The sequence below is a fragment of the Aquarana catesbeiana genome, linkage group LG06, assembly GCF_042186555.1.
Source record: "Aquarana catesbeiana isolate 2022-GZ linkage group LG06, ASM4218655v1, whole genome shotgun sequence".
Classification (NCBI taxonomy): domain Eukaryota; kingdom Metazoa; phylum Chordata; class Amphibia; order Anura; family Ranidae; genus Aquarana; species Aquarana catesbeiana.
Genome location: NC_133329.1, coordinates 175608837 through 175636709, shown reverse-complemented (window position 1 = coordinate 175636709; position 27873 = coordinate 175608837). Strand labels below are relative to the sequence as shown.

The 27873-nt window shown below is 42.3% G+C and overlaps 1 protein-coding gene across 1 annotated transcript in view; it reads left to right on the top strand.

The window, feature by feature from the left end:
* Window positions 1–27634, top strand: part of BMERB1 (bMERB domain containing 1) — a 774318-nt gene extending 746684 nt beyond the window's left edge. Inside the window, exon 6 of the mRNA XM_073591158.1 lies at window positions 22883–27634. Coding sequence (XP_073447259.1) covers window positions 22883–22995 — 113 coding nt within the window. The 3' untranslated portion in view covers window positions 22996–27634. The remainder of the gene's footprint in view (window positions 1–22882) is intronic.
* Window positions 27635–27873: the final 239 nt, after the last annotated feature.

Sequence of the window (27873 nt, the reverse complement as noted above, 5' to 3'; positions counted from 1 at the left end):
TAAGCATGTGTATCTGTGCAGTGTAAACCCTACAATTTTAAATCTCCAAGTCCCTGGGCATGATTAGTGCTAACAAACATTAACATCAGTCCCTGGCTGCAATAAGCTTCCAATCTAAAGTCCAAAACGAACTTTCTTACATTAGATACTATTTCGACAGGAGACAAATATCATGCCAGCATGTCTTTGGACTGTGGTGAGAAACCCACACAGGCAGAACATATAAACTTCAACACAAGCATTAGGATGTTGGGGAATTGAACCAGCAACTCCAGTGCTGCTAGACATAATTGCTACCCATTTAGGCTCGATTCACACCTATGCATGTTGCTTTTGAGCGTTTTTGGAGGGTTTTTTTTCATGCTTGCCACGTTTTTGAGCCGCGTTTTTGCCGCGTTTTTGCGGCGTTTTTGCCGCGTTTTTGCCGCGATTTGCGTTTTGCGTTTTTTTTTTTTTTTTTTTTTTTTCATTTTTTTTTACAGTCTTAAAAAAAAATTACAAAAAAAAAAAAATAAAAAAAAAAAAAAAAAACGGCAAAAACGCACCAAAAACGCACCAAAAATGCATCAAAAACGCTGCAAAAACGGTGCACTTGCGTTTTTGATGCTTGTCCATTGAAAACCATTACATGCAAAACGCTGCTTTTTGCATGAAAAAAAGTCCCCGACCCTTTCCAAAAACGCAGAGATACAAAAAAGCATTGATGTGAACATGTTCCATAGGAACCCATGTTAAAAAATTCCCGTGCATTTCTGCAAAATGCAAAATGCATCAAAAAACGCGCTAGTGTGAATGGAGCCTTAGTCAGCGGCAGCCTCACACGTCTGAATCTCTGTGGTGTGTACCAACCCTAAGTCCATAGCCATGCTCAGTGTCACAAACAATATACGATATATTGTCCTAAGTATTTGGGACGCCTGCCTTTATATGCACATGAACTGTAATGGCATCCCAGTCTTAGCCCGTAGAGTTCAAAATTGATTTGGCCCACCCTTTGCAGTTATAACAGCTTCAACTCTTCTGAGAAGGATGTCCATAAGGTTTAGGAGTGTGTCTATGGAAATGTTTGACCACTGATGTTGGACGAGAAGGCCTGGCTTACAGTCTTCGCTCTAATTCATCCCCAAGGTGTTCTGTTGTGTTGAGGTCAGGACTCTGTACAGGCCAGTCAAGTTCCTCCAAACTCACTCATCCATGTCTTTATGGACCTTGCTTTGTGCACTGGTCCAAATCATTTGGTGGAGGGGGGATTATGATGTGTGGGTTGTTTTTCAGAGGTTGGGCTTGGCCTCTTAGTTCCAGTGAAGGGAACTCTTAAGGCATCAGAATACCAAGACATGTTGGACAATTTCATGCTCCCAACTTTGTGGGAACAGTTTGGGGATGGCCCCTTCCTGTTCCAACATGAATGCGCACCAGTGCACAAAGCAAGGCCCATGAAGACATGGATGAGCAAGTTTGGGGTGGAGGAACTTGACTGGCCTGTACAGAGTCCTGACCTCAACCCGATAGAACACCTTTTTGGCTGAATTAGAGCAGAGACTGTGAGCCAGGCCTTCTCATCCAACATCAGTGCCTGGCCTCACAAATGCACTTCTGGAATAATGGTCAAACATTCCCATAGACACACTAAACCTTGTGGGCAGCCTTCCTAGCTTTCCCAGAAGATATTCTAGCTGCAAAGGGTGGGCCAAATCAAATTTTATCCCTACGGACTAAGACTGGGCTGCCATTAAAGGTCATGTGTGTGTAAAGGCGGGCATCCCAATACTTTTGGCTAGATAGTGTATCTGGCAAGATTTGCAATAGTGGTGGAACACTCCTACACAAATACTACATTTAGACATAGTTTTAGGACCTGGGAGATGAGACAACTTCTCTACATGAAGCAGCATGTTTGGGATTCGAACCCAGATGCTCAGGGATGCTACGCAGAAGTTCTAACCTCTAAGCCACGGAGCTGCCACATGTGAAAACCTCCTACACATAAATACTGCATTTCTTTGGCCATACAGGTGGTGGAATTACATTACTCAAGAGTTAATCTTCTTTATTAATTCTGTGATATTTGGTGGTTCTTTGTGGGTGAGTGTAGAATAGAGATGTTACCCTCAAATTTTTAGGAATTACATTTTGATTTCTGATGTTAGTACACATCAAATTTTTTGGGCTCAAACTATGATTATTTGGAAATAATAAGCATAAAAAATTTTGACTCATTTTAAATGTGCATCAGCAATGTAATGTTTGTGGTTTGTAAAGATACCTGTGTGAGTTTGGATAAAGATATTTGTGAGATGGAGAGTAACAAGTGAAAGTGACTGAGAAAAATATTTTTTATCAAAACATTCCATATTCTAGCACAGGGGTAGGAAACCTTTTGAGCACAGTGTGACAAAAAATGTTTTCAACGAAATTGAGAGTGATGATTTTATAACAAAAAAGTGTCAACTTTACACTCTCATTCACGAAAAGGATTTTTTATAAAGTTAATGCTGCAAACTACTTGAGTAGTAGTGAGAAATTAACATTCTGCCCTCTCAAGCCTCAGATCAGCCCCAATTCTTGCAACACCACACTTCAGATCAGCCCCAATTCATGCAACTTCACACCTCAGATCACTATCCCCCCTGCAAAAGTGTTTCACCACTGTAACCCCCTGCACATCTGCTCCACCACTGTAACCCGCCTGCTCATCTGCCCCACCACTGTAACCCCCTGCTCATCTGCCTCACCAATGTACCCCCTTACTCATCTGCCCCACCACTGTACCATCCTGCACATCTGCCCCACCTCTGTTCCCCCTTGCTCATCTGTCCCACCACTGTACCACCCTGCTCTTCTGGCCCACCACTGTAACCCCCTGCTCATCTTCCCCACCAATGTAACCCCTTCCTCATCTGCCCCACCACTGTAATCCCCTGCACATCTGCCCCCCCACTGTACTACCCTGCTCTTCTGTCCCCCCACTGTAACCCCCTGCTCTTCTGCCCCACCAATGTAACCCCCTTTCTCATCTGCCCCACCACTGTACCTCCCTGCAGATCTGCTCCACTGCCGTATCCCCATGTTCTTCTGTTTCACCACTGAACCATCTTCTCATCTGTCCTAACACTCAACTTATCTGCTCATCTGCGCCACCACTATAACCCCCTTTTTCATCTGCCCCACCACTGTAACCCCCCTGCTTATCTGCCCTATAAATGTACTCCTTTTCTCATCTGCCCCACCACTGTACCTCCCTGCACATCTGCTCCGTCGCCATATCCCCATGCTCTTCTGTCTCACTACTGAATCACCTTCTCATCTGTCCTAACACTGAACCCATCTGCAATATAAAAAGAAAAGCCGCTTCAGGTGAGTGAGTCTCTGGTTAATCCCCATACACACACTAGTCAGGTGCAAGCCCAGCTCGCATGCTGTGTAACATATGGAAAAGATTCTGGACGGCTGCACTTCCAAAAATCCTTTTATTGAAGCTTCATATGACAAGTAGTTGACAGATGGAGCAGGGGACAAAGAGGTAGACACGTTTCGCGCAAATGTTAGCGCTTAGTAATTACCTCATCTACTTATCTGCCCCACCACTCTAACCCACTTTCTCATCTGCCTCATCAGTGTAACTCCTGTACATCTGTCTCACCTCTGTACACCCCTGCTCTTTTGCCCCACCTCTGTTCCCCCTGCTCTCTTGCCCCATCACTGTACCCCCCTGCTTTTCTGTCCCACCACTGAACCCCCCCGCTCATCTGTCCCACCACTGTGACCCCCTTCTTATCTGTCCCACCACTTAACCCCCCTGCTCATCTGCCCCATCACTGTACCCCCCCCCTGCTCTTCTGTCCCAGCGCTGAACCCTCTTTTCATCTCTTCCACCACTGTACCTCCCTGCACATCTGCCCCACCGCTGTACCCTCCTGCTCTTCTGTCCCATCACTGAACCCCTCTTGCTCATTTTCCCAACCGCTGTACCCTCCTGCTCATCTACTCCACCACTGTACCCTCTTCTCATCTATGATATGCAGAGTGGTGAAAGAAAGCAGAGCTGAGACACATCTACCTGTCCTGGCACACTCATCCTGCTGATTCACCTCTCACATCCAGCCCACGTGCTTCTATGTGATGTCACATACAAGCATCTGGAATGGATGCGCAATGATGAGCTCAGGTCAGGGGCATTTTCTGAAAGCAGTTGGCCTGTGTGCAGGATCATAACTTGGGCCCACGCAACATTCATTGCACTGAATAAGGGCTGTGGCTTAAAGGGACACAGAGTGCAGGGGTTCAGTAGTAAGTGACGCAAAGGTTCAGGAATAATTTCAACAAAGTTGCCAGAAGCTGAACAGTAATTCCACAAACTGTTTTCTCAAGCACATTGAAATCCCTTCTGAGATTGGTAGTGGCAACCAAGCCAGCCATCTTCCTCCAGAGAGTGGACGGGGCTAGCAGGACTGTGATTGGCTTTAGCAGGGGCCAATGACAGTCCTCCTCCTCCTGGAAACAAGGACCCCCCCCCCAGCAGAACTGCACCCAATCTCTTCCCCATTACAAAAGCTGACGATCGCAGTTACAGCAAAGTTATAGAACCAAACAATATTTCCCATCTTTTACAATGTGTGGGGGCACAGTGCCTCCTCCTCAGTGCAGGTGCGATGTGGGGAACTCTGAAACTGGAATGCATTAGTGTCTCACTGACACTTCCCTGCGCTGCTCTGCTGATGGGGAGGGAGTCGAGTGGCAGCAAAAGAGGCTTTGCGTGCCGCTTGCAGCACCTGTGCCGGAGGTTGCCTACCCCTGTTCTAGGTGAAAAAAATACCCCCAAATAAGGTTGTGGGACTTTAACGGCAACAGCGTAAAAACAATTTTATTCCATAGAAAAATTTATATATGTATACAAAACATAAGCATAGTTAATAAACATAACACAGTGAACACAATAAAAAGCTGAAACACAGCTGTACTGATGTGCATTGGATAAAGATGCTTGTAATGTCTTCCACGAAGGCCTACGCATTTTGGGACTGAAACTGACCGTCCCTTCGTCAAGGGCGACTCGTGGGACAAGCTCTTACTGTATGGTGAAATACAAGATTGGAAAAGATATAAATAAATACAACATTTTCTATCGCAAAATATTGTCATAGCATTGCATAGAGAACATGAAGTCTATGAAACCAAAACAAGAGAAACAGCCTACCCAAACATGACAGTGTTGGAGCACCCATTGCCCAAATCACGGTGGCGGATATGTCCAAACAACCCACGGATCCAAAAACCGGAGCCTGGGTGTGTGTGGTTGGCCCAACTCTGCCCACACTGATCCACCCCCAAAAAAAGAAACACCGAATCACGGAGCCCGTCCAAGAGGGTACTGTGTCAGGAAGGCACAGACCCAAGTAGATATCTGAAAGGGATAATAAAAAATATGGTATTCAATTAAAGATTATCTAAGTCAAAAATGTCAGTCCAAGGGTCAGAGTCGGCTCAGTAAATAGTATCATACCTGAGTGCTAGAAAGTATACAGTGGTGAATCTAGGGCGAGTAGAAAAAAGGGGGCTATATGAAGGGTGTATGGGGTACCAATTGAATGGTCATTGATTAGCTCGCATGAACATATTGATCTTCACACCAGCAGAGTCTGCAAACAAACAGAGAGAGTGCTGTGTGAGAGAAGGTAAATCAATGTAAAGTAAGTAAAGTGCCTGGACTTATATAAAGCAACAAGGCAAAAGCTTACATATAAGTATATAAGGCTCTTTAGTTAGTGGGCGTCAGATCTTGCAGCATCTATGTCCAAACAGGTCGCCTCCGTTCAGGGCAATGACGGACTGATACTGATCACTGCAGCATTTAAAAAACTCCAGGGGAGAGTGATTTCGCGGCGACACCGCACTCTCTGCGGCATCCCCACATTCTCACTCCAGCCAGGATTAGCCCGGAACTCCTCCCACTCTTCTGTGAGAGGAGACAGAGCGCAGCCAACTGTATCTTAGCAGCCAGGAGCGTTGTAACAATATAATAGCCGGCTACATAGTAAGACCACAGGATAGGAGGATCATGTCAAGCGCAGATGCATCCATGGTTCTCCATGTTTACTATGTGAACATATTAAACAAAAAAGGGGACCTACTGTATATTCAGAGCTTTTGGAAATAGGGGGCAACATGTAAAAGGTGTCAAACAGGACGGGGGGACCCAGAGCCATCACTGCACGGCGCACCCCACAGGCATAAGTCTGAGAGGTGGGTCATGCAGCGGCGACCCACCGACGCAGAGAGGGAGGCCGAGCCAGGCATCTAGATGCCCGCATGGATGCCACATGAAAAAGGCCCCCCAAGAGGGACACAGAGTCCCTGGGAGGACCCCCTGCGCCGGGCGGGGCAAAGAGGGGCCAACAGATGTAACCGAACATATAGTGCGCCATAACCGGACATGGCAATGAGAAATCCAACAACTGCAGGGCAAGAAAACAGGTCAAATGTAACATCATCAAGGAACTAAAACACGATGAGCAGGTCAGGGGTAGACAAATCTAAGTAGATGGTTTAAACATAACATTACACAGGTGACCAACCTAAATTGGATGATCGGACAGTGTGTTAGATCAAAGGAGGGGGGAGGAGAGAGGGGGAGGAACCACGATATAGGAGACTATAGATCTCACATTCTCCTGATGCAAACCCCTCTAAAAATGGCCTATAGCTAAGTTGTTCATTTAGGCCTGGGGGCAAGGTGGCAGCAAGGTCAACAATCCAACGGACTTCCCGTTGAAAGAGGACCTTGTTCCAGTCCCGGCCCCTGGGGTTGGGATGGATTCTATCCAGGATCAAAAATTGAATTCCTGGAAAGATCCCATGATGTTCATGAATTACGTGCCTTCCCAGAGGGAGATCTGGGTTTGCCTTTTTCATGGAAGTGATGTGCCTGGAGGCTCGCAGGGAGAACTTCAGTTTGGTCTTCCCAACGTAGAAACGTTGGCACTGACAGGTAAGAAGGTATATCACCCCCTCGGTCTTGCAGTTGAAAAAATGATGGGGTTGGTATAGTCGGCCATTGGGGAGAATGATATTTTTACTGGTGTTCATGTATCTGCATATAGAGCAACCACCGCAGGTGAAGGTCCCAAACCTTTTACATGGATCGTTTCGGACGTCGCCTACAAATTCACTCTGGACCAAATGGTCTCTTAGTGAACTAGTGCGTCGATATGTAATGGCCAGTCGTGCAGTTAAATGTGGGCGTAGCATGGGGTCATCATATAAGGTATGCCAAAACTTGTTAAGAATTAATTTTATGGATTCCTGTTGATTGCTAAACCTCGTAATGAGCCTGACTGTAGGGTAGTCATCGGACTTCCTTCGATGTCTAAACAGTAGCTCGCGTCTGGTATGTGCATTGGCTCGCTTGAATGCCTTTTTCAGAGAGGAAAGAGAGTAACCTCTACGAAGAAGTCTGTCTCTCAGTGCGGAAGCCTCACGTAGGTATTATTCCTGATCGGAGCAATTCCGCCTTAACCTCAGATATTGGCTGTAGGGGATGGCACGGAGAAGGGGCCGAGGATGGGCGCTCGAGGCATGCAAAATAGTGTTGCCAGCCGTGGGCTTCCGAAACAGCCCACTTGATAGGCTGCCATCCTCATTTTTTGTAATGGTAGTGTCTAAAAAGGTGACACTGGTCTCACTATAGGTGAAAGTGAACTTCAAATTGAGAGTATTCTGTTGCATGGAGCAAAAGCATTCCTCCAGCTCCTTCTCCGGGTTATCCCACAGCATCAAGATGTCGTCAATATATCGGAACCAAGCCAGTACATGTTGTGTATGCGATCTGAGAGACTCGTCAGCAAGAAACGACTTTTCCCATTCCCCCAGGTACAGATTGGCGTACGATGGGGCACACGAGGTCCCCATCGCAACGCCCTGTACCTGGAGGAAATGGGAGCCGTCGAAGGAAAAAATGTTGTGGTGGAGAATGAACTCCAATGCCATGATAATGAACTCACATCGTTTTTTGTCGTCTCTATGTGTCTGCATAATGATGCGTCTAATAAGGGCCAAGCCTAACTGGTGAGGAATGGAGCTGTATAAAGCTTCTATGTCGATCGCCACCAACAAGGAGCGCTGTGGGACATGAAGCCCATCTAGACTTTGTAGGAGATGGATAGTATCCCGTACAAAGGAGGGTAAATTTTCAACAAAGGGTTTGAGGTACGAGTCGACATACAAGCTAAGGTGTGCAGTAATGGCCCCATACGATGGGTCTTCCTGGTGGAACCAAGGGATTCTTGTGGACCTTGGGTAGGCAGTAGAATGTTGGAATCTTAGGATGTTTTATGCGCTAGAATTCCCAGGTATCTTGATCTATGATTCCCTGAGAGAAGGCTCCATCCACAAGAGCATAAAACTGAGTTTCAAATCTGATGATACTCGCTCTGGGGATGGATTTATACTAGTCTCGATTTGCCAAAACTTTTTTGCACATTTTTTTGCACATATTGGTCATTGGACATAATGACTATGTTGCCCCCCTTATCGGAGGGCTTGATTGTTAGAGAGTGGCATTTTTTTAAATTTTCAAGCGCTAATCGTTCTGAGGGGGATAGGTTGTCCGCCTCTTTGTGTATTTTCAATTTCCTGATTTCAGATGTCACCGAGGAGACAAAGGACATCAGGTTCGGATTTGAACTGATAGAGGGAAATTTATCTGATTTGTTTTTCAACTTTATAGACCGAGGGGGGGATGGTTCAACCATCAGTTGCTCCTGAAGTAAGGATTCGAGTAAAGAATCGATTAGGTCTGTTGGGTCCTGCTCATCAAGCAGGGACAACAGCACATCGAGATCTTTTTCGTGCTGGATATTAGGAGTTTCGAATTTATCTTTGTTCTTAGAGTACATAGTCTTAAGCAGTAATTTTCTCGCAAAGAGATTCAAATCTTTAAATCTTGTCTCTAAAAGACATTGGAGCTAAAATGAGCGCTATTTGCAGGTCTGAGCATGCTCAGTTGTGTTGGCACCTAGTTGTATAGAGACGGGGAATTTATCTCTTCTCAGACTTTTAAAGATATTTCAGTGTAGAAATCACTTTTTCACACAGTTTAAAAGCAGATTATCTTAGAAAACAATATACCGCATATTTCAGTACCATTTAGGCAATTATATCATGCTCTAAACATTATTTCCATGTGCACTACTCCAGGTTTTAGCTATAGTAAAATTCGATTTTTTTATCAGCACTACAGTGAATACTGTTTTAGTGCTAATTAGCATGATTAGTGCTAATTAGCTTTAATTCGCAGTAATTAGCGCCGCGGCGCTATAGTAAATGACCCCCAAAATCACACTTTTTGCATTTTGTCACAAAGCATTGGCTCTGCGCTGACACCGATTTAGATACCCTGAGTATGTTTGGGCATGAAATGTAGAAATTGAATCAACAAACTTATTAGGATATCCTTTTAAATTTTAATGCCTTTATTTAGCAATAAACTAAATATTTGTAATAAATCACCATCACTTCTAGTTTGGCCCTTGAGAAGTCTCCTAGATAAGGTGCAGTCATTTGAACTAATTCACCAATATGTGATGCACACTAAGGTCTATTTTAGACTTGCCCTGTGTATCTATAGCAGGGTTTCTGAACCTTTTTACCTCGGAAGACCCCTTGGAAAATGTTTTAGGGAACTCCTAAAATAATTTTCAGATCAATAGCTCACAGAACATTGGTGTGATCAGCAAGTTGTTGATATAACAATTATTTTTAGAAATGGCATTAAATCATAGAATAAATAATACAACTTACCTATTTCATGTGAAACTTGTACTTGTTTTTTTCTGCACAGATGCTCAGTTGGGAGTCGAAGTTTAAGATAAGCAGAGTAAAGGATGACAGCGGAGCAGAGTAGACATGTGCAGAACAGCAAAATTTGTTTAGTTTAGTAGATATATGTATTTGTTATGTTACTAATCTCGTTTCGTGTTGTTTCAGAATATGTTTCGTGTTCGTTAAATTTCTTTTCTTTAATAAATTTCTAACGAATTCCAAATTTTCGTAATAATTCGAATTCAGAACACTGGTCAAAAAATGAACGACCGATTTGAATTCTGTGTGAATAGCCGGTTGTAAACCATTTCAGCTCCGGAAGGTTTACCCCCCTTCATGACCAGACCATTTTTTGTGATACGGAATTGCGTTAATTTAACTGAGGATTGCGTGGTCATGCGAAACTATGCCCAAGTACATTTTTTGCCTTTTTTTCCTATAAATAGAGCTTTCTTTTGGTGATATTTCTTCACCTCTGCGGTTTTTATTTTTTACGCTATAAACAAAAAAACCCAGACACCCAGACAATTGTGAAAATAAAAACCAATATTTTTTTACATTCTGCTATAAAACATACCCAATAATTTTTTTTTTTTTAAATTTAATTTCTTCATCACTTTAGGTCAATATGAATTCTGCTACATATTTAAAAAAAATCCCAATAAGCGTATATTGATTGGTTTGCGGAGAAGTTATAGCATCTACAAACTACAGGATATTTTTATTTTGTATTTTTTTTACTAGTAATGGCAGTGATCAGCAACTTATAGCGGGACTACGATATTGCCTCGGACAAATCTGACACCTAAACTGACACTTTTGACACTTTTTGGGGTCCAGTGACACTAATATAGTGATCAATGCTAAAAAAAATATTCACTGTCACTGTACTAATAACATTGGCTGGAAAGGGGTTAACACCAGGGGCGATCAAAGGGTTAACTATGTGCCTAGGTTGCACTTACTCACTGTGGGGGAAGATCTTTGACTAGGGGAAGGCAAAGATCCGTGTTCCTGCTTTGTAGAAACACAGGATTAGTGCCTTTCCTTCTGACAGAATGACAATCTTACTCGTTTGCATAGGCAGATTGTCGTTCTCCCTGTGTCCTGTGTAATCGGCAGGTGCCAGCGTATATTGAGTCCATGGTACCCACCGCTGGGCTCCTGCTGTGTGTAATCACAGCGGATATGGGTCACCGGCGTTGCGTGCCTTAGACCCGAAAGTGTCAGATCATGTACTAGGTACGTGATCTGGCGCAGAGCGGCCGCCTTGCTGCAGTATATCTGCAGTGGGCGGTTGTTAAGTGGTTAAGCAGTGGGCCGGGAAGCCAGCCGCCACATCCTTAACAACCAATGACTCATCAGCTGTCAATGAGGTTCCACATTGACAGCTGAAATGTAAACAAAACAATGCCGGCAATCGAAAATTCTGAAAAAAACAGCATGGGGTCCCCCCAATCCATACCAGGCCCTTACCCAAGCATGCAGCCTGGCAGGCCAGAAAAAAGGGGGACGAGTGAGTGCCCCCCCTCCTGAACCATACCAGGCCATATGCCCTCAACATGGGGGGGTGCTCTTGGGCTCACCCCCCCCCACCCCAGGGCACTTTTTCCCATATTGATTCGAACAAGGGCCTCTTTCCCACAACCCTGGGCCCCAGATTTATATTTAGCTAACCCCACAATAAAAATATCAAAAGCATGGGGAAGCTATCAAGGTATAAGGATGGAAAGAGGAAGAGTATAAAACGCGACAAAATTGACCAAAATCGATCGGCGGTATATGGTTCATACAGAACATAAGATATCCATTTATTATCTGTTCCGTATGACCTCAGTACCATGGTCGGTCCTAACTAGATAGATTAATTCATGTACGGTATATCAATTTATATTTGTGTATATATGGAACAATATGGGTGGTAAAAACACGGCCCAAATTTTAGATCGTCCCTCTGCCTTCTGCAGTTTATAGGAGAGACTCGTATTCAATAAATGGATTGAGTGGCAAGCTATCCTGAGCATGCATATTATCATATGAAACAATATGGGCGGTAAAAAAAACACGGCCCAAATTTTAGATTAAACCCATGTCTTCTGCGATTTATAGGGGGGACTCACATTCAATAAATGATTTAAACAACCAGCTATCCTGGGTGTGCACAATACCATATGGGACAATATGGGCGGTAAAAACACGGCCCAGTTTTTAAATTGTCCCTCTGCCCAATGTAATATATAGGAGGGACTTGTGTTTAATAAATGAATTGGATGACCACTTATCTTGGGCGTGCATAGTACCAGGAACAAAACTATCATAATTAGACTTGCGCTGAAATTTAAAGAGACACTAAATAAAAAAGGACCATATCGATAAACAAACACATCACAAGCCAAAAAATAGTAGTAGTATATAGCTTGGAATGGATGTGGCAAAAGGCAAAGAACAAAAGGGGGGGGGGGGATACGGGGCTGATAATATGTTCCCGGAGAAGATGTATATTTGGCTAGTCATAAAAATAAGTAACATCCCAATCAGAATTTAACCCATGTGGGGAGCGAGTCTGGAGGTGAAATATCCAGAAAACTTCTCCCCGGCACAGTAACCGGAACACATCATGCCCCCTCACTGGCGACCTGATCTTGTCAATTACTTGTATGCACATAGCTGAAGTATTGCCATTATGGCATGAATTAAAATGTTTAGCTACATTTGTATCCAAATTTTTTGTCACACTATATAGATGTTCATTGAAACAATCACAAAGATGCATGGTTGTTCTACCCACATATTGAATGCGACAAATGTCGCATGTCAGTAGGTATAGTATCTCACAAAAGTGAGTACACCCCTTACATTTTTGTAAATATTTTCTTCTATCTTTTCATGTAACAACACTGAAGAAATTACACTTTACTACAATGTAAAGTAGTGAGTGTACATCTTGTATAACAGTGTAAATTTGCTGTTCCCTCAAAATAGCAACACACAGCCATTAATGTCTAAACCGCTGGCAACAAAAGTGAGTACACCCCTAAGTGAAAATGTCCAAATTGGGCCCAATTAGCCATTTTCCCTCCCCGCTGTCATGTGACTCGTTATTGTTACAAGGTTTCAGGTGTGAATGGAGAGCAGGTGTGTTAAATTTGGTGTTATCGCTCTCACTCTCTCATACTGGTCACTGGAAGTTCAACCAGGTGAGGAGTACAAAAGACAAGTGTGTCTTGCCTATAGTCAAGCATGGTGGTGGGAGTGTCATGGTCTGGGGCTACATGAGTGCTGCCGGCACTGGGGAGCGACAGTTCATTGAGGGAACCATGAATGCCAACATATACTGTAACATACTGAAGCAGAGCATGATCCCCTCCCTTCAGAGACTGGGCCACGGGGCAGTATTCCAACATGACGACCCCAAACACACCTCCAAGATGATCACTGCCTTGCTAAAGAAGCTGAGGGTAAATGTGATGGACTGGTCAAGCATGTCTCCAGACCTAAACCCTATTGAGAATCTGTGGGGCAACCTCAAACGAAAGGTGGAGGAGAGCAAGGTCTTTAACATCCTCCAGCTCCATGATGTCGTCATGGAGGAGCAGAAGAGGACTCCAGTGGCAACCTGTGAAGCTCTGGTGAACTCCATGCCCAAGAGGGTTAAGGCAGTGCTGGAAAATAATGGTGGCCACACAAAATAGACACTTTGGGCCCAATTTGGACATTTTCACTTAGGGGTGTACTCACTTTTGTTGCCAGTGGTTTAGACAGTAATGGCTGCGTGTTGAGTTATTTTGAGGGGACAGCAAATTTACACTGCTATACAAGCTGTATACTCACTACTTTACATTGTAGCAAAGTGTCATTTCTTCAGTGTTGTCACATGGAAAGATAGAAGAAAATATTTACAAAAATGTGAGGGGTGTACTCACTTTTGTGAGATACTGTATATAACATAATTGGTGTTGCAGTTGTAGAAATTAGTTATTTCATAGTTCTTTTGTGTGACTGTTGAACAAAACTGATTTCCACTGACTACATGGCTGCAGTAAGGACACCCATTTGTGCCACACTTGAAGTTTCCCTTGAAATGCAGCCATGTTAAAGATTTAATAGTTCATCTTTTAAAGAAACTAGGAAACAGCTATTGACCCAGAGTGGGAGCTCTGCGTGGTACTACATTGACTCCTCCCTGCAGAATACTCGCACAAGCAGGGCTTTTTTTCTCAGACAATAGGTGCAGGAACTCCCCTTTTCCGAGTTACCCCTTTTCCCCACCCCTACCCACTTCCGAGCACCGTCCCTTGGTTCCATCTCTTACCCACCTCCCAGTACCACCCCTTTTAGACAATACAGAACCAAGTATCATTTTGTGGTGCTAAGTAATTTGTATGTAATTTGGTAATGATATCAAGAAAAGCAGTAAAATAGATCCCCTTCAGCCAGCAACAATAGATTCCCCTAACAACAATGTACAACCCACAACAACATCCCCCTCCCAGCAACAATAGACTCCCGGCAGCATCAACAGATCTCCGCACAGCCAGCATTAATAGACCCTCTGGCAGCCAACAATAGACCCCACCCCCAACAGTAGATCTCCTTCAGCAACAACTAACCCCCCCAGCGACATAAGACCCACCCCTAGCAACAATAGGTCCCCCACCAGCAACAATAGACCTCCTCAGCAACAACAGACTCCCCTGCAAAAATAGATCCCCTCCAGCTAGAATAGATCCCCCATCAGTGAGCATCAGTACCCTGCAGCACACGCCAGCACCCCTTGCCATTACATAGTCAGCCCAGGAGGTGCCGGAACCGCGTTCCCCCGCGTTCCCGCTGAAAAAAAGCGCTGCGCACAAGTCTCATCTGCATTCAGAACAGGAAGATGTCTATTCACAATCTCTCTTATCTCTTTGAATTCCATACTGTAAGGAGTAGTCATTCTGTTTTGATGCTGATTTTGAGCGTGCATCCTTTTTCTACTGATGAGGTCTATTCTGTTTTTATTCTTGGCAATCATCCAAGCCCTATTGATCATCCATCTTGGATATCCTCTTTCCAAGAACTGTTGGGATAAAGATGCTGCCTCATGCTCAAAATCAACATCATCCATACAGATTCTCCTGATTCGTAAAAACAGTCCCACAGGGATCCCCTTAATGGTGTGTCTAGGGTGTTCTGATTGAGCTAAAAGGAGGGAATTTCCTGACAAAGGTTTTCTATAGATAGTAATAACCTCCTTGTTCACTCCCTTAAGGTGTACATCCAAGTAGTGTATCTCATCATTTTCAGCCTCACCAGTGAAGGTGAGGTTTTTATTGATACAATTAAGGTATTCCAAAATGAACCTAATCTAGATGTACCATCCTTCATGATGAACAGGAGGTCATCTATAAATCTCAAATAAAGTCTAATGGAGGACCTAAAGGGGTTCTCCCCTCCAAAGATGTGGGTCCGCTCCCACCAGCCCATATAAAGGTTGGCTAATGAGGGCGAAAATTTGGCCCCCATCACGGCCCCACATCTCTGGAGGTAGAACTTCCCATCAAATGAAAAAGAATTGTGAGATAACAGATAATCTAAAACTTCCACAATAAATTCTCTCTGTTCAATCGGTAGGTCTGTGAGTGTTTCAAGGAAGAAGGCTACTGATACAATAGCTAGGTTGTGTGGAATGGACGAGTATAAACTTGCAACATCACATGTAACCCATGAATAGTTGCTTCTACATTCAAAACTCTCTACGATTTTTAGAAGATGATTTGTATCTTTGAGATATCCGGGAAGTTGCTGGACTAAAGGCTGCAGCTGCCTGTCCAGCCACTGTCCCAGTCTCTCATTCAGGGAATTGATACCCGATATAATAGGTCTTCCCTGTAGGGGATCCAGTCCCTTATGGGATTTAGGTAGGTGGTAAAATGTGGGGACTCCTTTTTACACATACTTCATATGTACACAATTTTTTCCTGATTTCTCATAGCACATGAAATGTCTATATTGATATATCCTCATCACTACCATTAATTTTATTTATGAATGGATATCCAAATATGTGCAAGTTTATATGTCTATGTCTTTTTCTTTCTCATTAATGTTTATGTGAATCACAAGTGGCTAGAAAGAAGTCTGCAATTTAATGATCTGCATCACCTGTTGCTATATTGGATAGGTTTATATAAGGAGAATAATGCTGACTTATCTTTGTAATGAATAAGCGCACCTGCTAGTGTGTGAAACACGTCTACCATTTGAACTGTTTGTAACACTTGGGATGTTCGTTTATTAAACAAAAATTTTGATGGATATTGGAGTGCAGCCACTTCTTCAGTGTTGATCGTATGCGGAGGCGAGCCGAGGCAGGCACCCGTGATATCATTAGGCTTCATGTCTCACCTGGAACAGCGAGTTCTTTTGTTTGCTCTGGGTCCTGTCATTGTTGTGGGGCCCAAAGCAGCTGCCTCATAATTGCCAACTATCCCAGTTTAAATTCCCTTCTCCCTTCAGGTTTTAGTCCTGTGCTGTGTCCTGATATCTCAGTGTGAAGTTCTGTTACTAATGCTGCCCAGCTCTGCCCTATTGTTGTGTACAGATGACTCACCTGCAAGACCCTGTGTCCACATGTAAATACCGGTATTGATATGTACTGTAAATAGTGGCTGCATTTATATGTAAACAGCGGTGGAGCGGCAGTATTCATATGTAAATAGAGACGGTATCCATATGTATAGCATGCTCCCCTGATGTCATATCCACCATCACCTATACTGAATGTTGCCCATTTAGGAGATAAAGGGGCATGCTTGAATGTCCTTCCTACAACTGTGGTCATAAACCACTTGCTTACTGGGCACTTAAACCCCTCTCCTATCCAGACCAATGTTCAGCTTTCAGCGCTGATGCCCTTTGAATGACAATTGCGTGGTCATACAACACTGTACCCAAATGAAATTTTTCTCATTTTTTTCCCCACAAATAGAGCTTTCTTTTGGTGGTATTTGATCACCTCTGCGGTTATTATTTTTTGTTAAAAAATGTAAAAAGATTTAATTATTAAAAAAAAAAAATTTTTTTATATTTTGTTATAAAAAATTTAAAACAGGTAATTTTTCTCCTTCGTTGATGTACGCTGATGAGGCGGCACTGATGGGCACCGATAGGTGGCAGTAATGGGCAACGATGGGTGGCAATAATGGGCACTGATAGGCGGCACTGATTGGCACTACTGGTGGGCATTGATAGGTGGCACTGGTGGGCATTGATAGGTGACACTGTTAGGTGGCAATGGCAGGTGGCACAGATGAGGCAGATGTGCCTCTTCCACTTCGGGACCGATGTCCCGTGCAGCTGAGCCGGTGATCGGCTTTCTTTTCTCCTCGCGCTGTCAGCGTGAGGAGAAAAAAAAAGAAAAAGATTACCGATCTTTTGTGTACATCATGTGATCAGCTGTCATTGACTGACAGCTGATCACATGGTAAGGGGCCAGGACCGGCCCCTTACTCGGATCAGTGATCACCCTAGTCTCAGTGACTCGGTGATCACAGCGCACTCCGTGCGCGTCCTATAGGGCGCATGCACAGGAGAGGCCATCATATGACGGCCTCCTGGAAATTCAGGTCCGTGCTGTAGCCGTCATTCGGCTATAACGCGGATGTCAAGTGGTTAAGCCTAACATCAGCCTGTTCTGCAAAGGTAAGCAAATTAGTGGGGGGAGGGTAGTGTGGGATGTGCAGAGGTAGGGAGAGAAGGAATTACAGTTTGGAGTGCACAGATGAGCAAGGAGGGGATGTATGGAGGTAAGGAAGGTGGGTGCAAAGATGGGGAGAGGGATTGGAGTGGAGAGGATGGGAGAGGTTTGGGGTGCAGAGGTTAGCCATGGGTTTTAGGATGCAAAGCTGTACTGACAGGGTGGATAAAGATGTAGGTCACATATAGGGCAGCCCATTCATTTCAATGTGGAAGAAAGTCCCAAACCATTTTTCAAAATTACACGGTGCCAAGGCACATGACAGCAAATGCGTGAGGGTGTCATTAACAATTAATGGCACTGCTGTGTATCTGCTAAAGGGCAGCACATTTCTGTGGTGTCAGGAAAGCGATATTGCATGTGTTCCCAACACACACAAATGTGAACGTAGGCTAAATGTCTCAATTACATTGGTGGTCAGTGTAAATCTTCTCATTACATTGGGGCTTGGTCTAGAATCCTTTCACTCACACTAGTGGCCAGTGTGAATACCCCCCTTACATTGGTGGTCAGTGTAAATCCCTTTTTATATTGGTGGTTACTGTGAATGCTTTTATTAAATTGGTGGTCAGTGTAAACCCCTATTACATTGGTGGCCAGTGTTGAAACTCCTCTATATTGATAGTCGGTAAAAAAAAAAAAATTAGCATTGCCATGGATTACACCCTCCCCCCAGCACTGCCACTGATCCCAGGAGTCCTAGTGTTTCTGTCTATTAATGGGTCCCCTCACCTTCCCAGTCCATGGTGTGCAGGCAGTGAGGAGATGACTTGCTGTAACCTCTAGAAACCAATCAGTAATTATGTGCAGTAACCTCTACCAACCAATCAGTGAGCAGTATTGATGTACAGAAATCTCTAGCAACCAATCAACAAGCAGTAATCATGTGCTGTAACCTCTAGCAACTAATCAGTGAGCGTTAATGGTACACTGTAACCTCTGGCAACCAATCGCAATCGCTGCCTGATCTGATTCAGTAAACTGATTTTGAGTCTAGCTGCTATTTATTGTATGTCTCAGAGCAGGCGGAGAGCGAAACTGCATGGATGGGGGCCCAAAATTTTTTTTTGCCCAGGGTCCAATCAATATTAAAGATGGCCCTGTCTCCAGCCCAAGAGGATTTGGTCAGAATCCATACAATAAACAAAGATTTGGGGGGCACACGCTAAAAGATGCATTAAAGATGGTGCCGCGATAAGACCATATAAACAGAACAAAATATTACAGTGCACACATTCAAAAATGACATTTACCACCTGCAGTGGCTGCATAGACAGGTGGAAGTCCTGAACACAGACAGTGTGAGTTTAGGGACATGCACCCTCACAGACGTCAGATTGGAAGCAGTGGCTATGTATGTGCTGCCCCTGTCCCAATAATCATCAATGGAACACCTAAGCATCCCTGTGCAGGCAGTCCCTTTGATGTCTATTGGGATGCAGCAGCTGCAAGGACACAGCCACTGCTTCCCAATGTGACATTCATGAGGGTGTGGGTGCAAGGTCTGAATGCTGACAGTGTGACCAGTCAGTCATAGTGTCCCCAATCCACCACACTAGTCACGTTGTCACCAGATCAGCGTAGACAGCAACAGTGTTCCTGATTGCCACCATGCCTGTGCAGCCATCAATAATGTCCCTGATCTCCATCATTTCAGTACAGTGTTACCAGAGCCAGTGCAGCCAGCAACAGCCACATCTGTGAAAGTGTTGCGTCTGTCTGCCACCTGCACTGACCCTAGCCTGTTTATTGATCGTGTTGCTGCCTGCTGTTTGGACCAATATTTTGCTTGTTTATTGACCATGTTTCTGCCTGTTTGTTTGCCTGTCTACCTGTTCTGCACATGCTGCTGACTATGTTCCTGCGAGACACCAGTCCTAGTCATCCCCTCCGAACAACTGCACTCCTGGAACCACAGGCATTCTTTTGTTCAAACTTTGTTCAGCCTCCTGTACCTCCCTACCAGTGAACATGGTATTCCTGGGGGCAGTCACGCACCAGTTAGCTAGGCTTGTTTGGCTTATAGAAATGAGGACTGTTATAGGCTACCCTACACAAAGCTATATTCCATGACTACTCATGCAGTACACTGGTTATGAAATAATTTTTTGTGATACATAAGATGCAATGTCGAGTATAATCAGTCTAAACATTGAAAAATCTTACACGTGGTATTTCCATACTCAGGAGGAGTGACAGAATGTGTTTTGGGGTGTAATTCTAAGTATGTCCATGTTGTGTGTTAAAAATATCTTACAAAACTGATGATGTATAAAAAAAATATACTTTTTCATTTTCTTTCCACATTTTCCAAAAACTTGTGTCAACATTTTTATTTAAAAAAAAAAAAACTCATTATCCCTCCTATAAAATACGTGGGGCAATGGGGTGTTTGCTTTAAAAAATTTAGTAGTTTTTGGGTGTTTCCACTATCTTGGTGCTCGAGGGCCGCTAAAAATGTGTAGAAATTAGACCTGATTCACACCTATGCATTTTTAGTGCTTTTTGCATTTCGCAGATTTGCATTACAGAACGTGTTCCATAGGAAACCATGTTAAATGGACTGTAGTGCAAATCTGCAAAATGCAAAAAGCATTAAAAATGCATAGGTGTGAATCAGGCCTAAGACACGTAATTTATGCTCCTTGTAAGCTTGAAGGTGCTCCTTGGATTTTGGGCCCTCTATGCGGATATGCTGTGAAAAAACATCACATATGTTGTATCCCCATACTCAGGATAATAGCAGAATATTTTACAGGGTGTAATTGTAAGTATTCCTATGCTGTGTGTGAAAAATAACTTCTCAAAATGACAACTTTGAGAAAAGAAAAATGTATTTAAAGTGGAGATCTGCCCACCGTTGCAAAAATTAAAAGCCAGCAGCTGCACATACTGCACATACTGACTTTTAATAATGGGACACTTACCTGTCCTGGAGTCCAGCACCACAGCTGATGTTTCCATCAGCAGTCGGGTGCTGCTGCCTCCATTGCGAGTAAGGGAATCCGGCAGTGTAGCCTTGCGGCTTCACGCGGGAACCCTACTGCGCATGCGCAGGGTGCTGCTCCTCTCTCCTACTGGCCCGGCAGCCAGGGAAGGAAGAGGGAGGAGGAGGGAGCCCTGCAGTGACATCAATACCCACGGCTGAGGCTCCCAGACGTGGGGACAGGATACCTGTGAAAGACAAGTATCCTGTCCCCCCAATGAGCGGAAGTTCCACTTTTGGGTGGAACTCCGCTTTAATGTTTTCATTTTTCCAAAAATTGTAGCAAAAAAACTTCAAAAACTCACCATGCCTCTTATTAAATATATTTGACTGTCTACTTTCCAAAAAGGGATCATTTTGGGGGTATTTGTATTGTCCTTGCATTTTGGGATCTCAAGAATTGAGATTGGCTGTCAGAATATCAGGACTGATCAATTTTCAAATATCTATAGTAGAGATATTTGAAAATTGATCAGTCCTGATATTCTGACAGACGATCTCAATTTAGTCTGTGTGAAATTTATAGAGTCTACAAACTATAGTATAGATGATATACTATATTTTGTAGACTTTATAACTTTCACACAGAATAAATAATATTCACTGATTTGGGTTAGTTTTACCAAAGAAATGTAGCAGGATACATTTTGGCCTGAATTTATGGAGAAAGATTATATGCTAAATTTTATAACAAAAACTAAGAAAAACATATTTTTTTCCAAATTTTTGGTCTTTTTTTTCTTTATATAGCAAACAAAAAACAAAAAACAGTAGAGTAAATACCACCAAAAGAAAGCTCTGTCTCAAAAAAATGGTATACATTTTGGTACGGTGTTGCACAACTGAGTAATTGTTATTCAAAATGTGAAATCTGAAAAATGGCTAAATGGGGGTGGAACAGTCCGGTCTTGAAGTGGTTAAAATGCATTTTTTAAAATATTTTACCTTTAACAGCCTTTATTTCAAAATAGTTTAAACGTTTTGTTTTTACTCTATGTGTTGCAATGTGATATCTGCAGCCTGCCAGTTTCAGTTTTCATTGTTACAGTGTCCCTTTCTGTGCATGAGATAGGGATAGCTGAAGCTGGCAGCTTGATTTATGGTAAAAAAAACATTAATCTACAGACTGCAGTTTAAGAGGCTACTCTATGGGTTTGTCTGGACAGATATTTCTGCTCTCTTTCTCTCTCTCTTCCATTTCCACCCCTCTTCCTAAAGAAAAATGGGCAATTAGAAGGCATGAACACAAGGGAGTAAGACCTTTATTATGAGACAATGAATGCAGGGGCCTATTCACAAAGCCAGGAAGAAAAGGGAAATTACATGAGGAGAAAACCTGCACATTGGTATAATGTTTTTGGTTTGCCACTTCACTTTTAAAAAAACATATCATGAAAGAAGTATGGAAGCTGCCATTTTGGTCTCCTTTTGAAAATGCTAGTTGACTAGCTTAATCTTACGTTTTATTTACAGACCCAGTAGAAACATTCTTTAACTGTGATGTGTCAAAGTGTTGAAATTAGTTACCACTATAATTTGTTCCAAGTCAGTGACTCAAAGTTTGGAAGCCAATGCTTCATTAGGCTCGATTCACACCTATGCATGTTGCTTTTGAGCATTTTTGGAGGTTTTTTTTTCATGCTTGGCACGTTTTTGAGCAGCGTTTTTGTAGCGTTTTTGCTGCGTTTTTGCCGCAATTTGCGTTTTGCGGTTTTTTTTTTTTTTCATTTTTTTTTACAGTCTTAAAAAAAATTACAAAAAAAAAAAAAAAAACGGCAAAAACGCACCAAAAACGCACCAAAAACGCTGCAAAAACTGTGCACTTGCGTTTTTGATGCTTGTCCATTGAAATCCATTACATGCAAAACGCTGCTTTTTGCATGAAAAAAAGTCCCCGACCCTTTCCAAAAACGCAGAGATACAAAAAAGCATTGATGTGAACATGTTCCATAGGAACCCATGTTAAAAAATTCCCATGCATTTCTGCAAAATGCAAAATGCATCAAAAAACGCGCTAGTGTGAATGGAGCCTTAGTCAGGACAGGAAACTAGTATTCTCAAACAGTAAGTTCAGAAATGGTAGACTACATCATTTTCCAATGAAATGAGTGCTTTAAATCTGAACACACATGAATAATATAGGCTCTGGGGCTAATTAAATAAATGCAAGGCACTGATTAGCTCTACCAACTCAAATCAGCCACAGAACCTGTGTTCAGGTTTGAGGTGGCAATCCTACAGAAATAGAACTATCATTTGGACTGGAAAAACGCATTAGCCTGTGTTCTCTTAACCCTTTCATGGCAATTTTTTTTGTTTGTTTTTAATTATTACTACAGGTGTGAACCCAGAGAAGAAAACTGAGCTTCCAACAAGCAAAACATCAATAACAAAAACAGGAATGGCCATCCTCAAAGATTGCTGTGGGACCACCCAGTGTAGCATCATGTAACGCACAGCCTTCATCTGGTTATCCAAATTCTTCTAGAAGTTGCTGGCTGGGTTCTTTAAGAGAGGGTTCAACGCATCTAGAATCCTGCTGCCACGAACTGTACATGCTGTAGATAATACAGCAACACATTTACCAATAGTGTATCAATAGTGAATCCCTCTCTGTCGCATGGATCACTCAACAAGCATGTTTAAAGAGAAGCGTGTATGCACCAAGAGATATATATATATATATATATATTACTGGATGGACAGTAAACAGTTCTGATTTGTACAAGCCTGAGTGATGATTACTTAGTAGAAATAGTAGTCTGTGTTGTCACCTCCTTTGAGATATTAACATGCTGTGTATGTAGTATGACTGAATATAGCTATCAGGTGACCAATGTAAAGCCCTAGGGAGTCAATTCCTATACAATGCAACAACATACAACAGTTCTGTCAGTCCTCCAGGATTACCTAAAAGGTGAGGGGTACATCCCATACAGCTCAGTACAACACAAAACAATATGCAGCTGGAGAAGAAACAATTCTACCTTTAAGACAAAAACACAATAAGTTGAAACCAGTCAGAAATCATCTTTCACTGGCCTGAAACAAGCAACTAAATCTTGAAGTCCGGATTTGGGGTAGAGGAGAAAAAAAAAAAACAAAACATGTCAATGCTCGAACCATGCTATTTAACACAGTCCTTTAAATTAACATTTCCTTGTTTGCCGCTATCCAAATGGATTTCCCATTTCATAACACTTTTGCTTACAATATTACATCTCATTTAAATCAGCCTAACAGTTTTGATGCAGGTAGTCTAATTTTTACAGAACGAAAAAAGGAAATGTGTACCAGTAGTAGTACGGTATTAAAAGCCTAGCAACACATATTAACTTTGTTACATCATCATTTTGTCACTTATAAGCAAATTAGATCACCAAGTCTAAGGGTAGCCATACATGACCTGATCCCTGTTGGTGATGTTCCTCAATAAAGCAGTCTAGGGCTTCCCTGGGGATCGGTAACTTGCACTTGTCAGAGACATTTGCAAGGTGCCCTAGTCATTCCCAAAGCACATCACAGCTGGTGACAGGCTGGGTAGATGTGTAACTCTCCACGGGTCATGGTGAGACGTGCATCCTTAGATGGCCATCCCAAGGGTTCAAAGTGTAGGGACTAAGAGTCAATTGAGAACCCTGTTATGCTCAAATCACACCGAAAGATTTTAAGTTGGAAGTGGGTTAATGAGGCGTTCTGAGTCTTCATAGAGATGCATGTATTTTTATGCGCTCAATCAAGTTAAATTGCAGCCATTACTTTAAGGGGGGGGCTATAGGGTTTGTCCTTGTTACTTTCCTATTTAAAAATGTAAATCTGATAAGCTTATTGTAAAGAATTTTATGAAGGGGTGTTAAAATTTTAAAAACCTTGTTTCTGTGAATAGTATGTAAATATTTTACAGTATGTACAAGCACCGGCATATCTACCCATTAGACAGGCTAGCTCTGCTTAGTACTGGAAATGATTGCTCTCCAATGCTCCTCTGTGTTTCTTCTATGACCCTAAGAAAGTATAGGCTGCATTTAGTATGATTTATTAAAACAGATTTTCATAAAGCGAAAGTTACTCATGTAAACCAGTTGGCAGTCTGACATGCAAACAAGACACTGCCACTAAAAATCTAGGCTTGCAGGTTTAATTCTTTACACAAGGGGTTGCCCAGGGAATGTGTCTCAAATCTGTATGCACTTTTTGTGAACTTATAGTGAAACAGTATGTATAGAATTTGGGGCAAGCGTTATTGACTTGTTTTTAAAGGTTCAGGCCCTGACATGGTCATATAGGTTCAGTTATTACTACCTGCTGAGTTGTTGACATAGAAAAAGTATTAAGTCATTAAAATCTAAAATATAATTCTGTATGCCTTTCCTGCATATTTGTTCCAAGGTCGGGGAATCACTTGGCAGTAAAGTCAGAATTAACCCAAGTTAACAGCCTGAAACCTACACTGATAGAAAAAAAAAGACAAGGAAGCATTGGTGGCTCCCATATTTTTTACACTTACAGGTTTCCGTTAAGCAGAATTACTTTCCTTAATATATACAAGCACACTTAAAGAGGAACTTCACCCTTATTCTTAATAGAGAAGCATGGGTTTCTATTTTTTTTTTTTGCTTAATCTTAATCCTTGTGAGCTGCTAGTACCTAAAACTCTTTCCTGCACTCTGAGAAGTGCACCCTTTCTGTTAAAAAAGAGATAATAACCTGTGAGAGAGACTACAGTCTCCTCTGCAGTGGCAGCTGGTGGTTTTTTTTTGGGGGGGGGGGCAGCAAATCCCCCCCCCCCCTGCAGCCTACACCTTTGGGTCCGGTTCAGGTGTGAATTCAGGTAAAAGTTTGCACCTGAATCGCACCTGAACTGGTGAACAGAAATGCACCGAACTCAGGACTGCAAACTGCAGCTGCATTTGTGTGAACCAAGCCTTAGGCACCTTTTAAAATATTTAGCAATGGCAGTCTACAAACAGATACTTATAGATAATTGCCGATTTTCACTATTGGCAGGTGAATCTATCTCCCTTTACTACCTGAAACCCTCAGTCTGCCTCCTGTAACATGTGACAATGAATATAATATGATGCAGAAAAAAATGCTGATCTAAGGAGATCTCACAGTATACAGACTAGATTTCCCAAGAAGGCACTTTTGATGTAGCCTTCCCACAGTATAACTGAGGCCAGGGCTAAATCACCTGTGCCTCACTCAACCAGGAAAAACAGTAATTGTAAGTTAAAGAGGAACTGCAGTCTGCTCACATAATTTGTAATAAAAACATCTTTGCCATTCTGAAGCTTCCCTCCAACCACTTTGCATATTATTTTATATATACTGTGATTCTGTACTTGCCAAATATGCTGCAGAAACCTCCCTCCACCAAGTCTGGCTGAAGCCATTTTAACTGCGGGCAGCTGTAGCTGCTCACTTCCTGGATTTACACAGAGGCACGCCTCCAGCTCTCATTGGCCCCCTTATGACTCATCCATCTCTTCTTGGCAAACTCTCATGAGAGAGAGAGCTGTGCATGTCGTCATAAGCCTAAGGCTTTTTACCAGACAAGAAACAGGAAGTGGGCTGTATAAGGTATTTACTGGCAGAAAAAAAATGTTTTACTATCCAAAGTTAAAACAACAAGGGCAGAAGATTTAATAGATGGAAAGTTGAAAAATGACTGAAGGTCCGCTTTAAGTAAATGTTTTTTTAACTAATAAATGTATGATGATTTCATATCAGCATGCAGAGCTGCATGCTATTGTTTTTATTTAAAGGGTGGAAAGGTCCACTCTAAGGACAAAAAAACCTTTACAAAGCTGAAAATTAAACATAACAATCCAAGATATGTTACAGCAAGCCAGTAATGTTAAAATGTCCTCTAAATGTACTTGCGTTAAAAAGAAACTTAAAATGTGTACATGCTGAAAATACACTATAGTCTCCCATTAAAAATAACTGAATAGATGGGTTTGAATGCTGCAAAGAAATGTAAAGGCACTTACCAGCTTCTGTTCTTTAAAAAAAAAAAAAAAAAAATGCGGGTGACATAAGATAACCATCTTCTTGTCAACAAAGGGCGCAATTAAATTTGATTTATGGTTAAGCATTATGCTGATTTTTCCTGATTAGGCAAAATCCACTGAATTAGAAAACCTGTTTTCTATCAAGCCTGTTTGTGGTATATGTGTATAGTGAGTAACACCAGATAGAAATCCTGCATGTTGCATTTTTTGTGCGCTGACCTACATTTTCACACTTAAGTCAATTGAATGGTGTCTTTCGGACACATGTAAGAAAATTCCTGAATAAGTGAATTATTATATTATGTATTAACATTTTAAAGCACATCTAGTTAAGTACAAAGTCCTAATCATTCACTGCCATATCATGCAAGAAACTCAATTCAAAACAAATAAACAAAAGGTGACATAATGAAAGCTTGCATTTTGACCAAAAAAAAAAATGGAAAAAAGATTGAGCTCTTACACAAAACAGACCCTTTACATTGCAAAATGTGGCTTTGATTCACTGTTACAAAACAAAACTCGGTGACTGGTTACAAGGGGCCCAAATGTTTCCCATTCAGCAATAAAAAGATTGCCTTCACAAAATTAAATAGTTTCTTAAGCCTCATACACACGTTCGGATTTTCGGCAGGGAATTGTGTGATGACAGACTGTTGGCCTAAAATCCGACCGTTAGTACGCTCCATCAGACAATTGTTGTCCAACTTTCCACCAACAAATGTTGGATGGCAGGCTAGTAAATTTTCGGCAGACAATGGTCTGTTGTCAGATTTTCCTATTGTCTGTACACAAGTTCGTCACACAAAAGTTGAAAGTACAAACAGAATCAATGCTCACCAAACACAACATTAGCAGAAGGTGCCCAAAGGGTGGCGCTCAAGAGCTGAAATTCCTAGTACATCACTATGTTTGTGTTTGTTGGCCGACAATTGTGTACCGTTTGTATGCAAAACAAGTTCCTGGCACAAGCCCTTTGGACAAAAAAGTCTGACACTCTGTTGGCCAACAATCTGATCGTGTGTACGAGGCTTTAAGCAAAAAAAAAAAGAGTAGATATTCTGTTCTATTAGCCTGATTACACGGCTGTGAAAAGCAGTTGTACTTAAAATTTATTTCCACTTTTGAAGGCAAAGTGGGATAATACCGATTTTATATTTATTACATGTCCCCATTTACATAGAATAAAAATATTTTTTAACTGCAGCTTACCTTTTTTTAGATGCTCTAGTCTGGACCCTCCAGCAAGGAACAATCCTATATAGTTTTCTTTCTTGTTGAGAGGACTGGGCAGCTGTGTTTGTCATAATAAA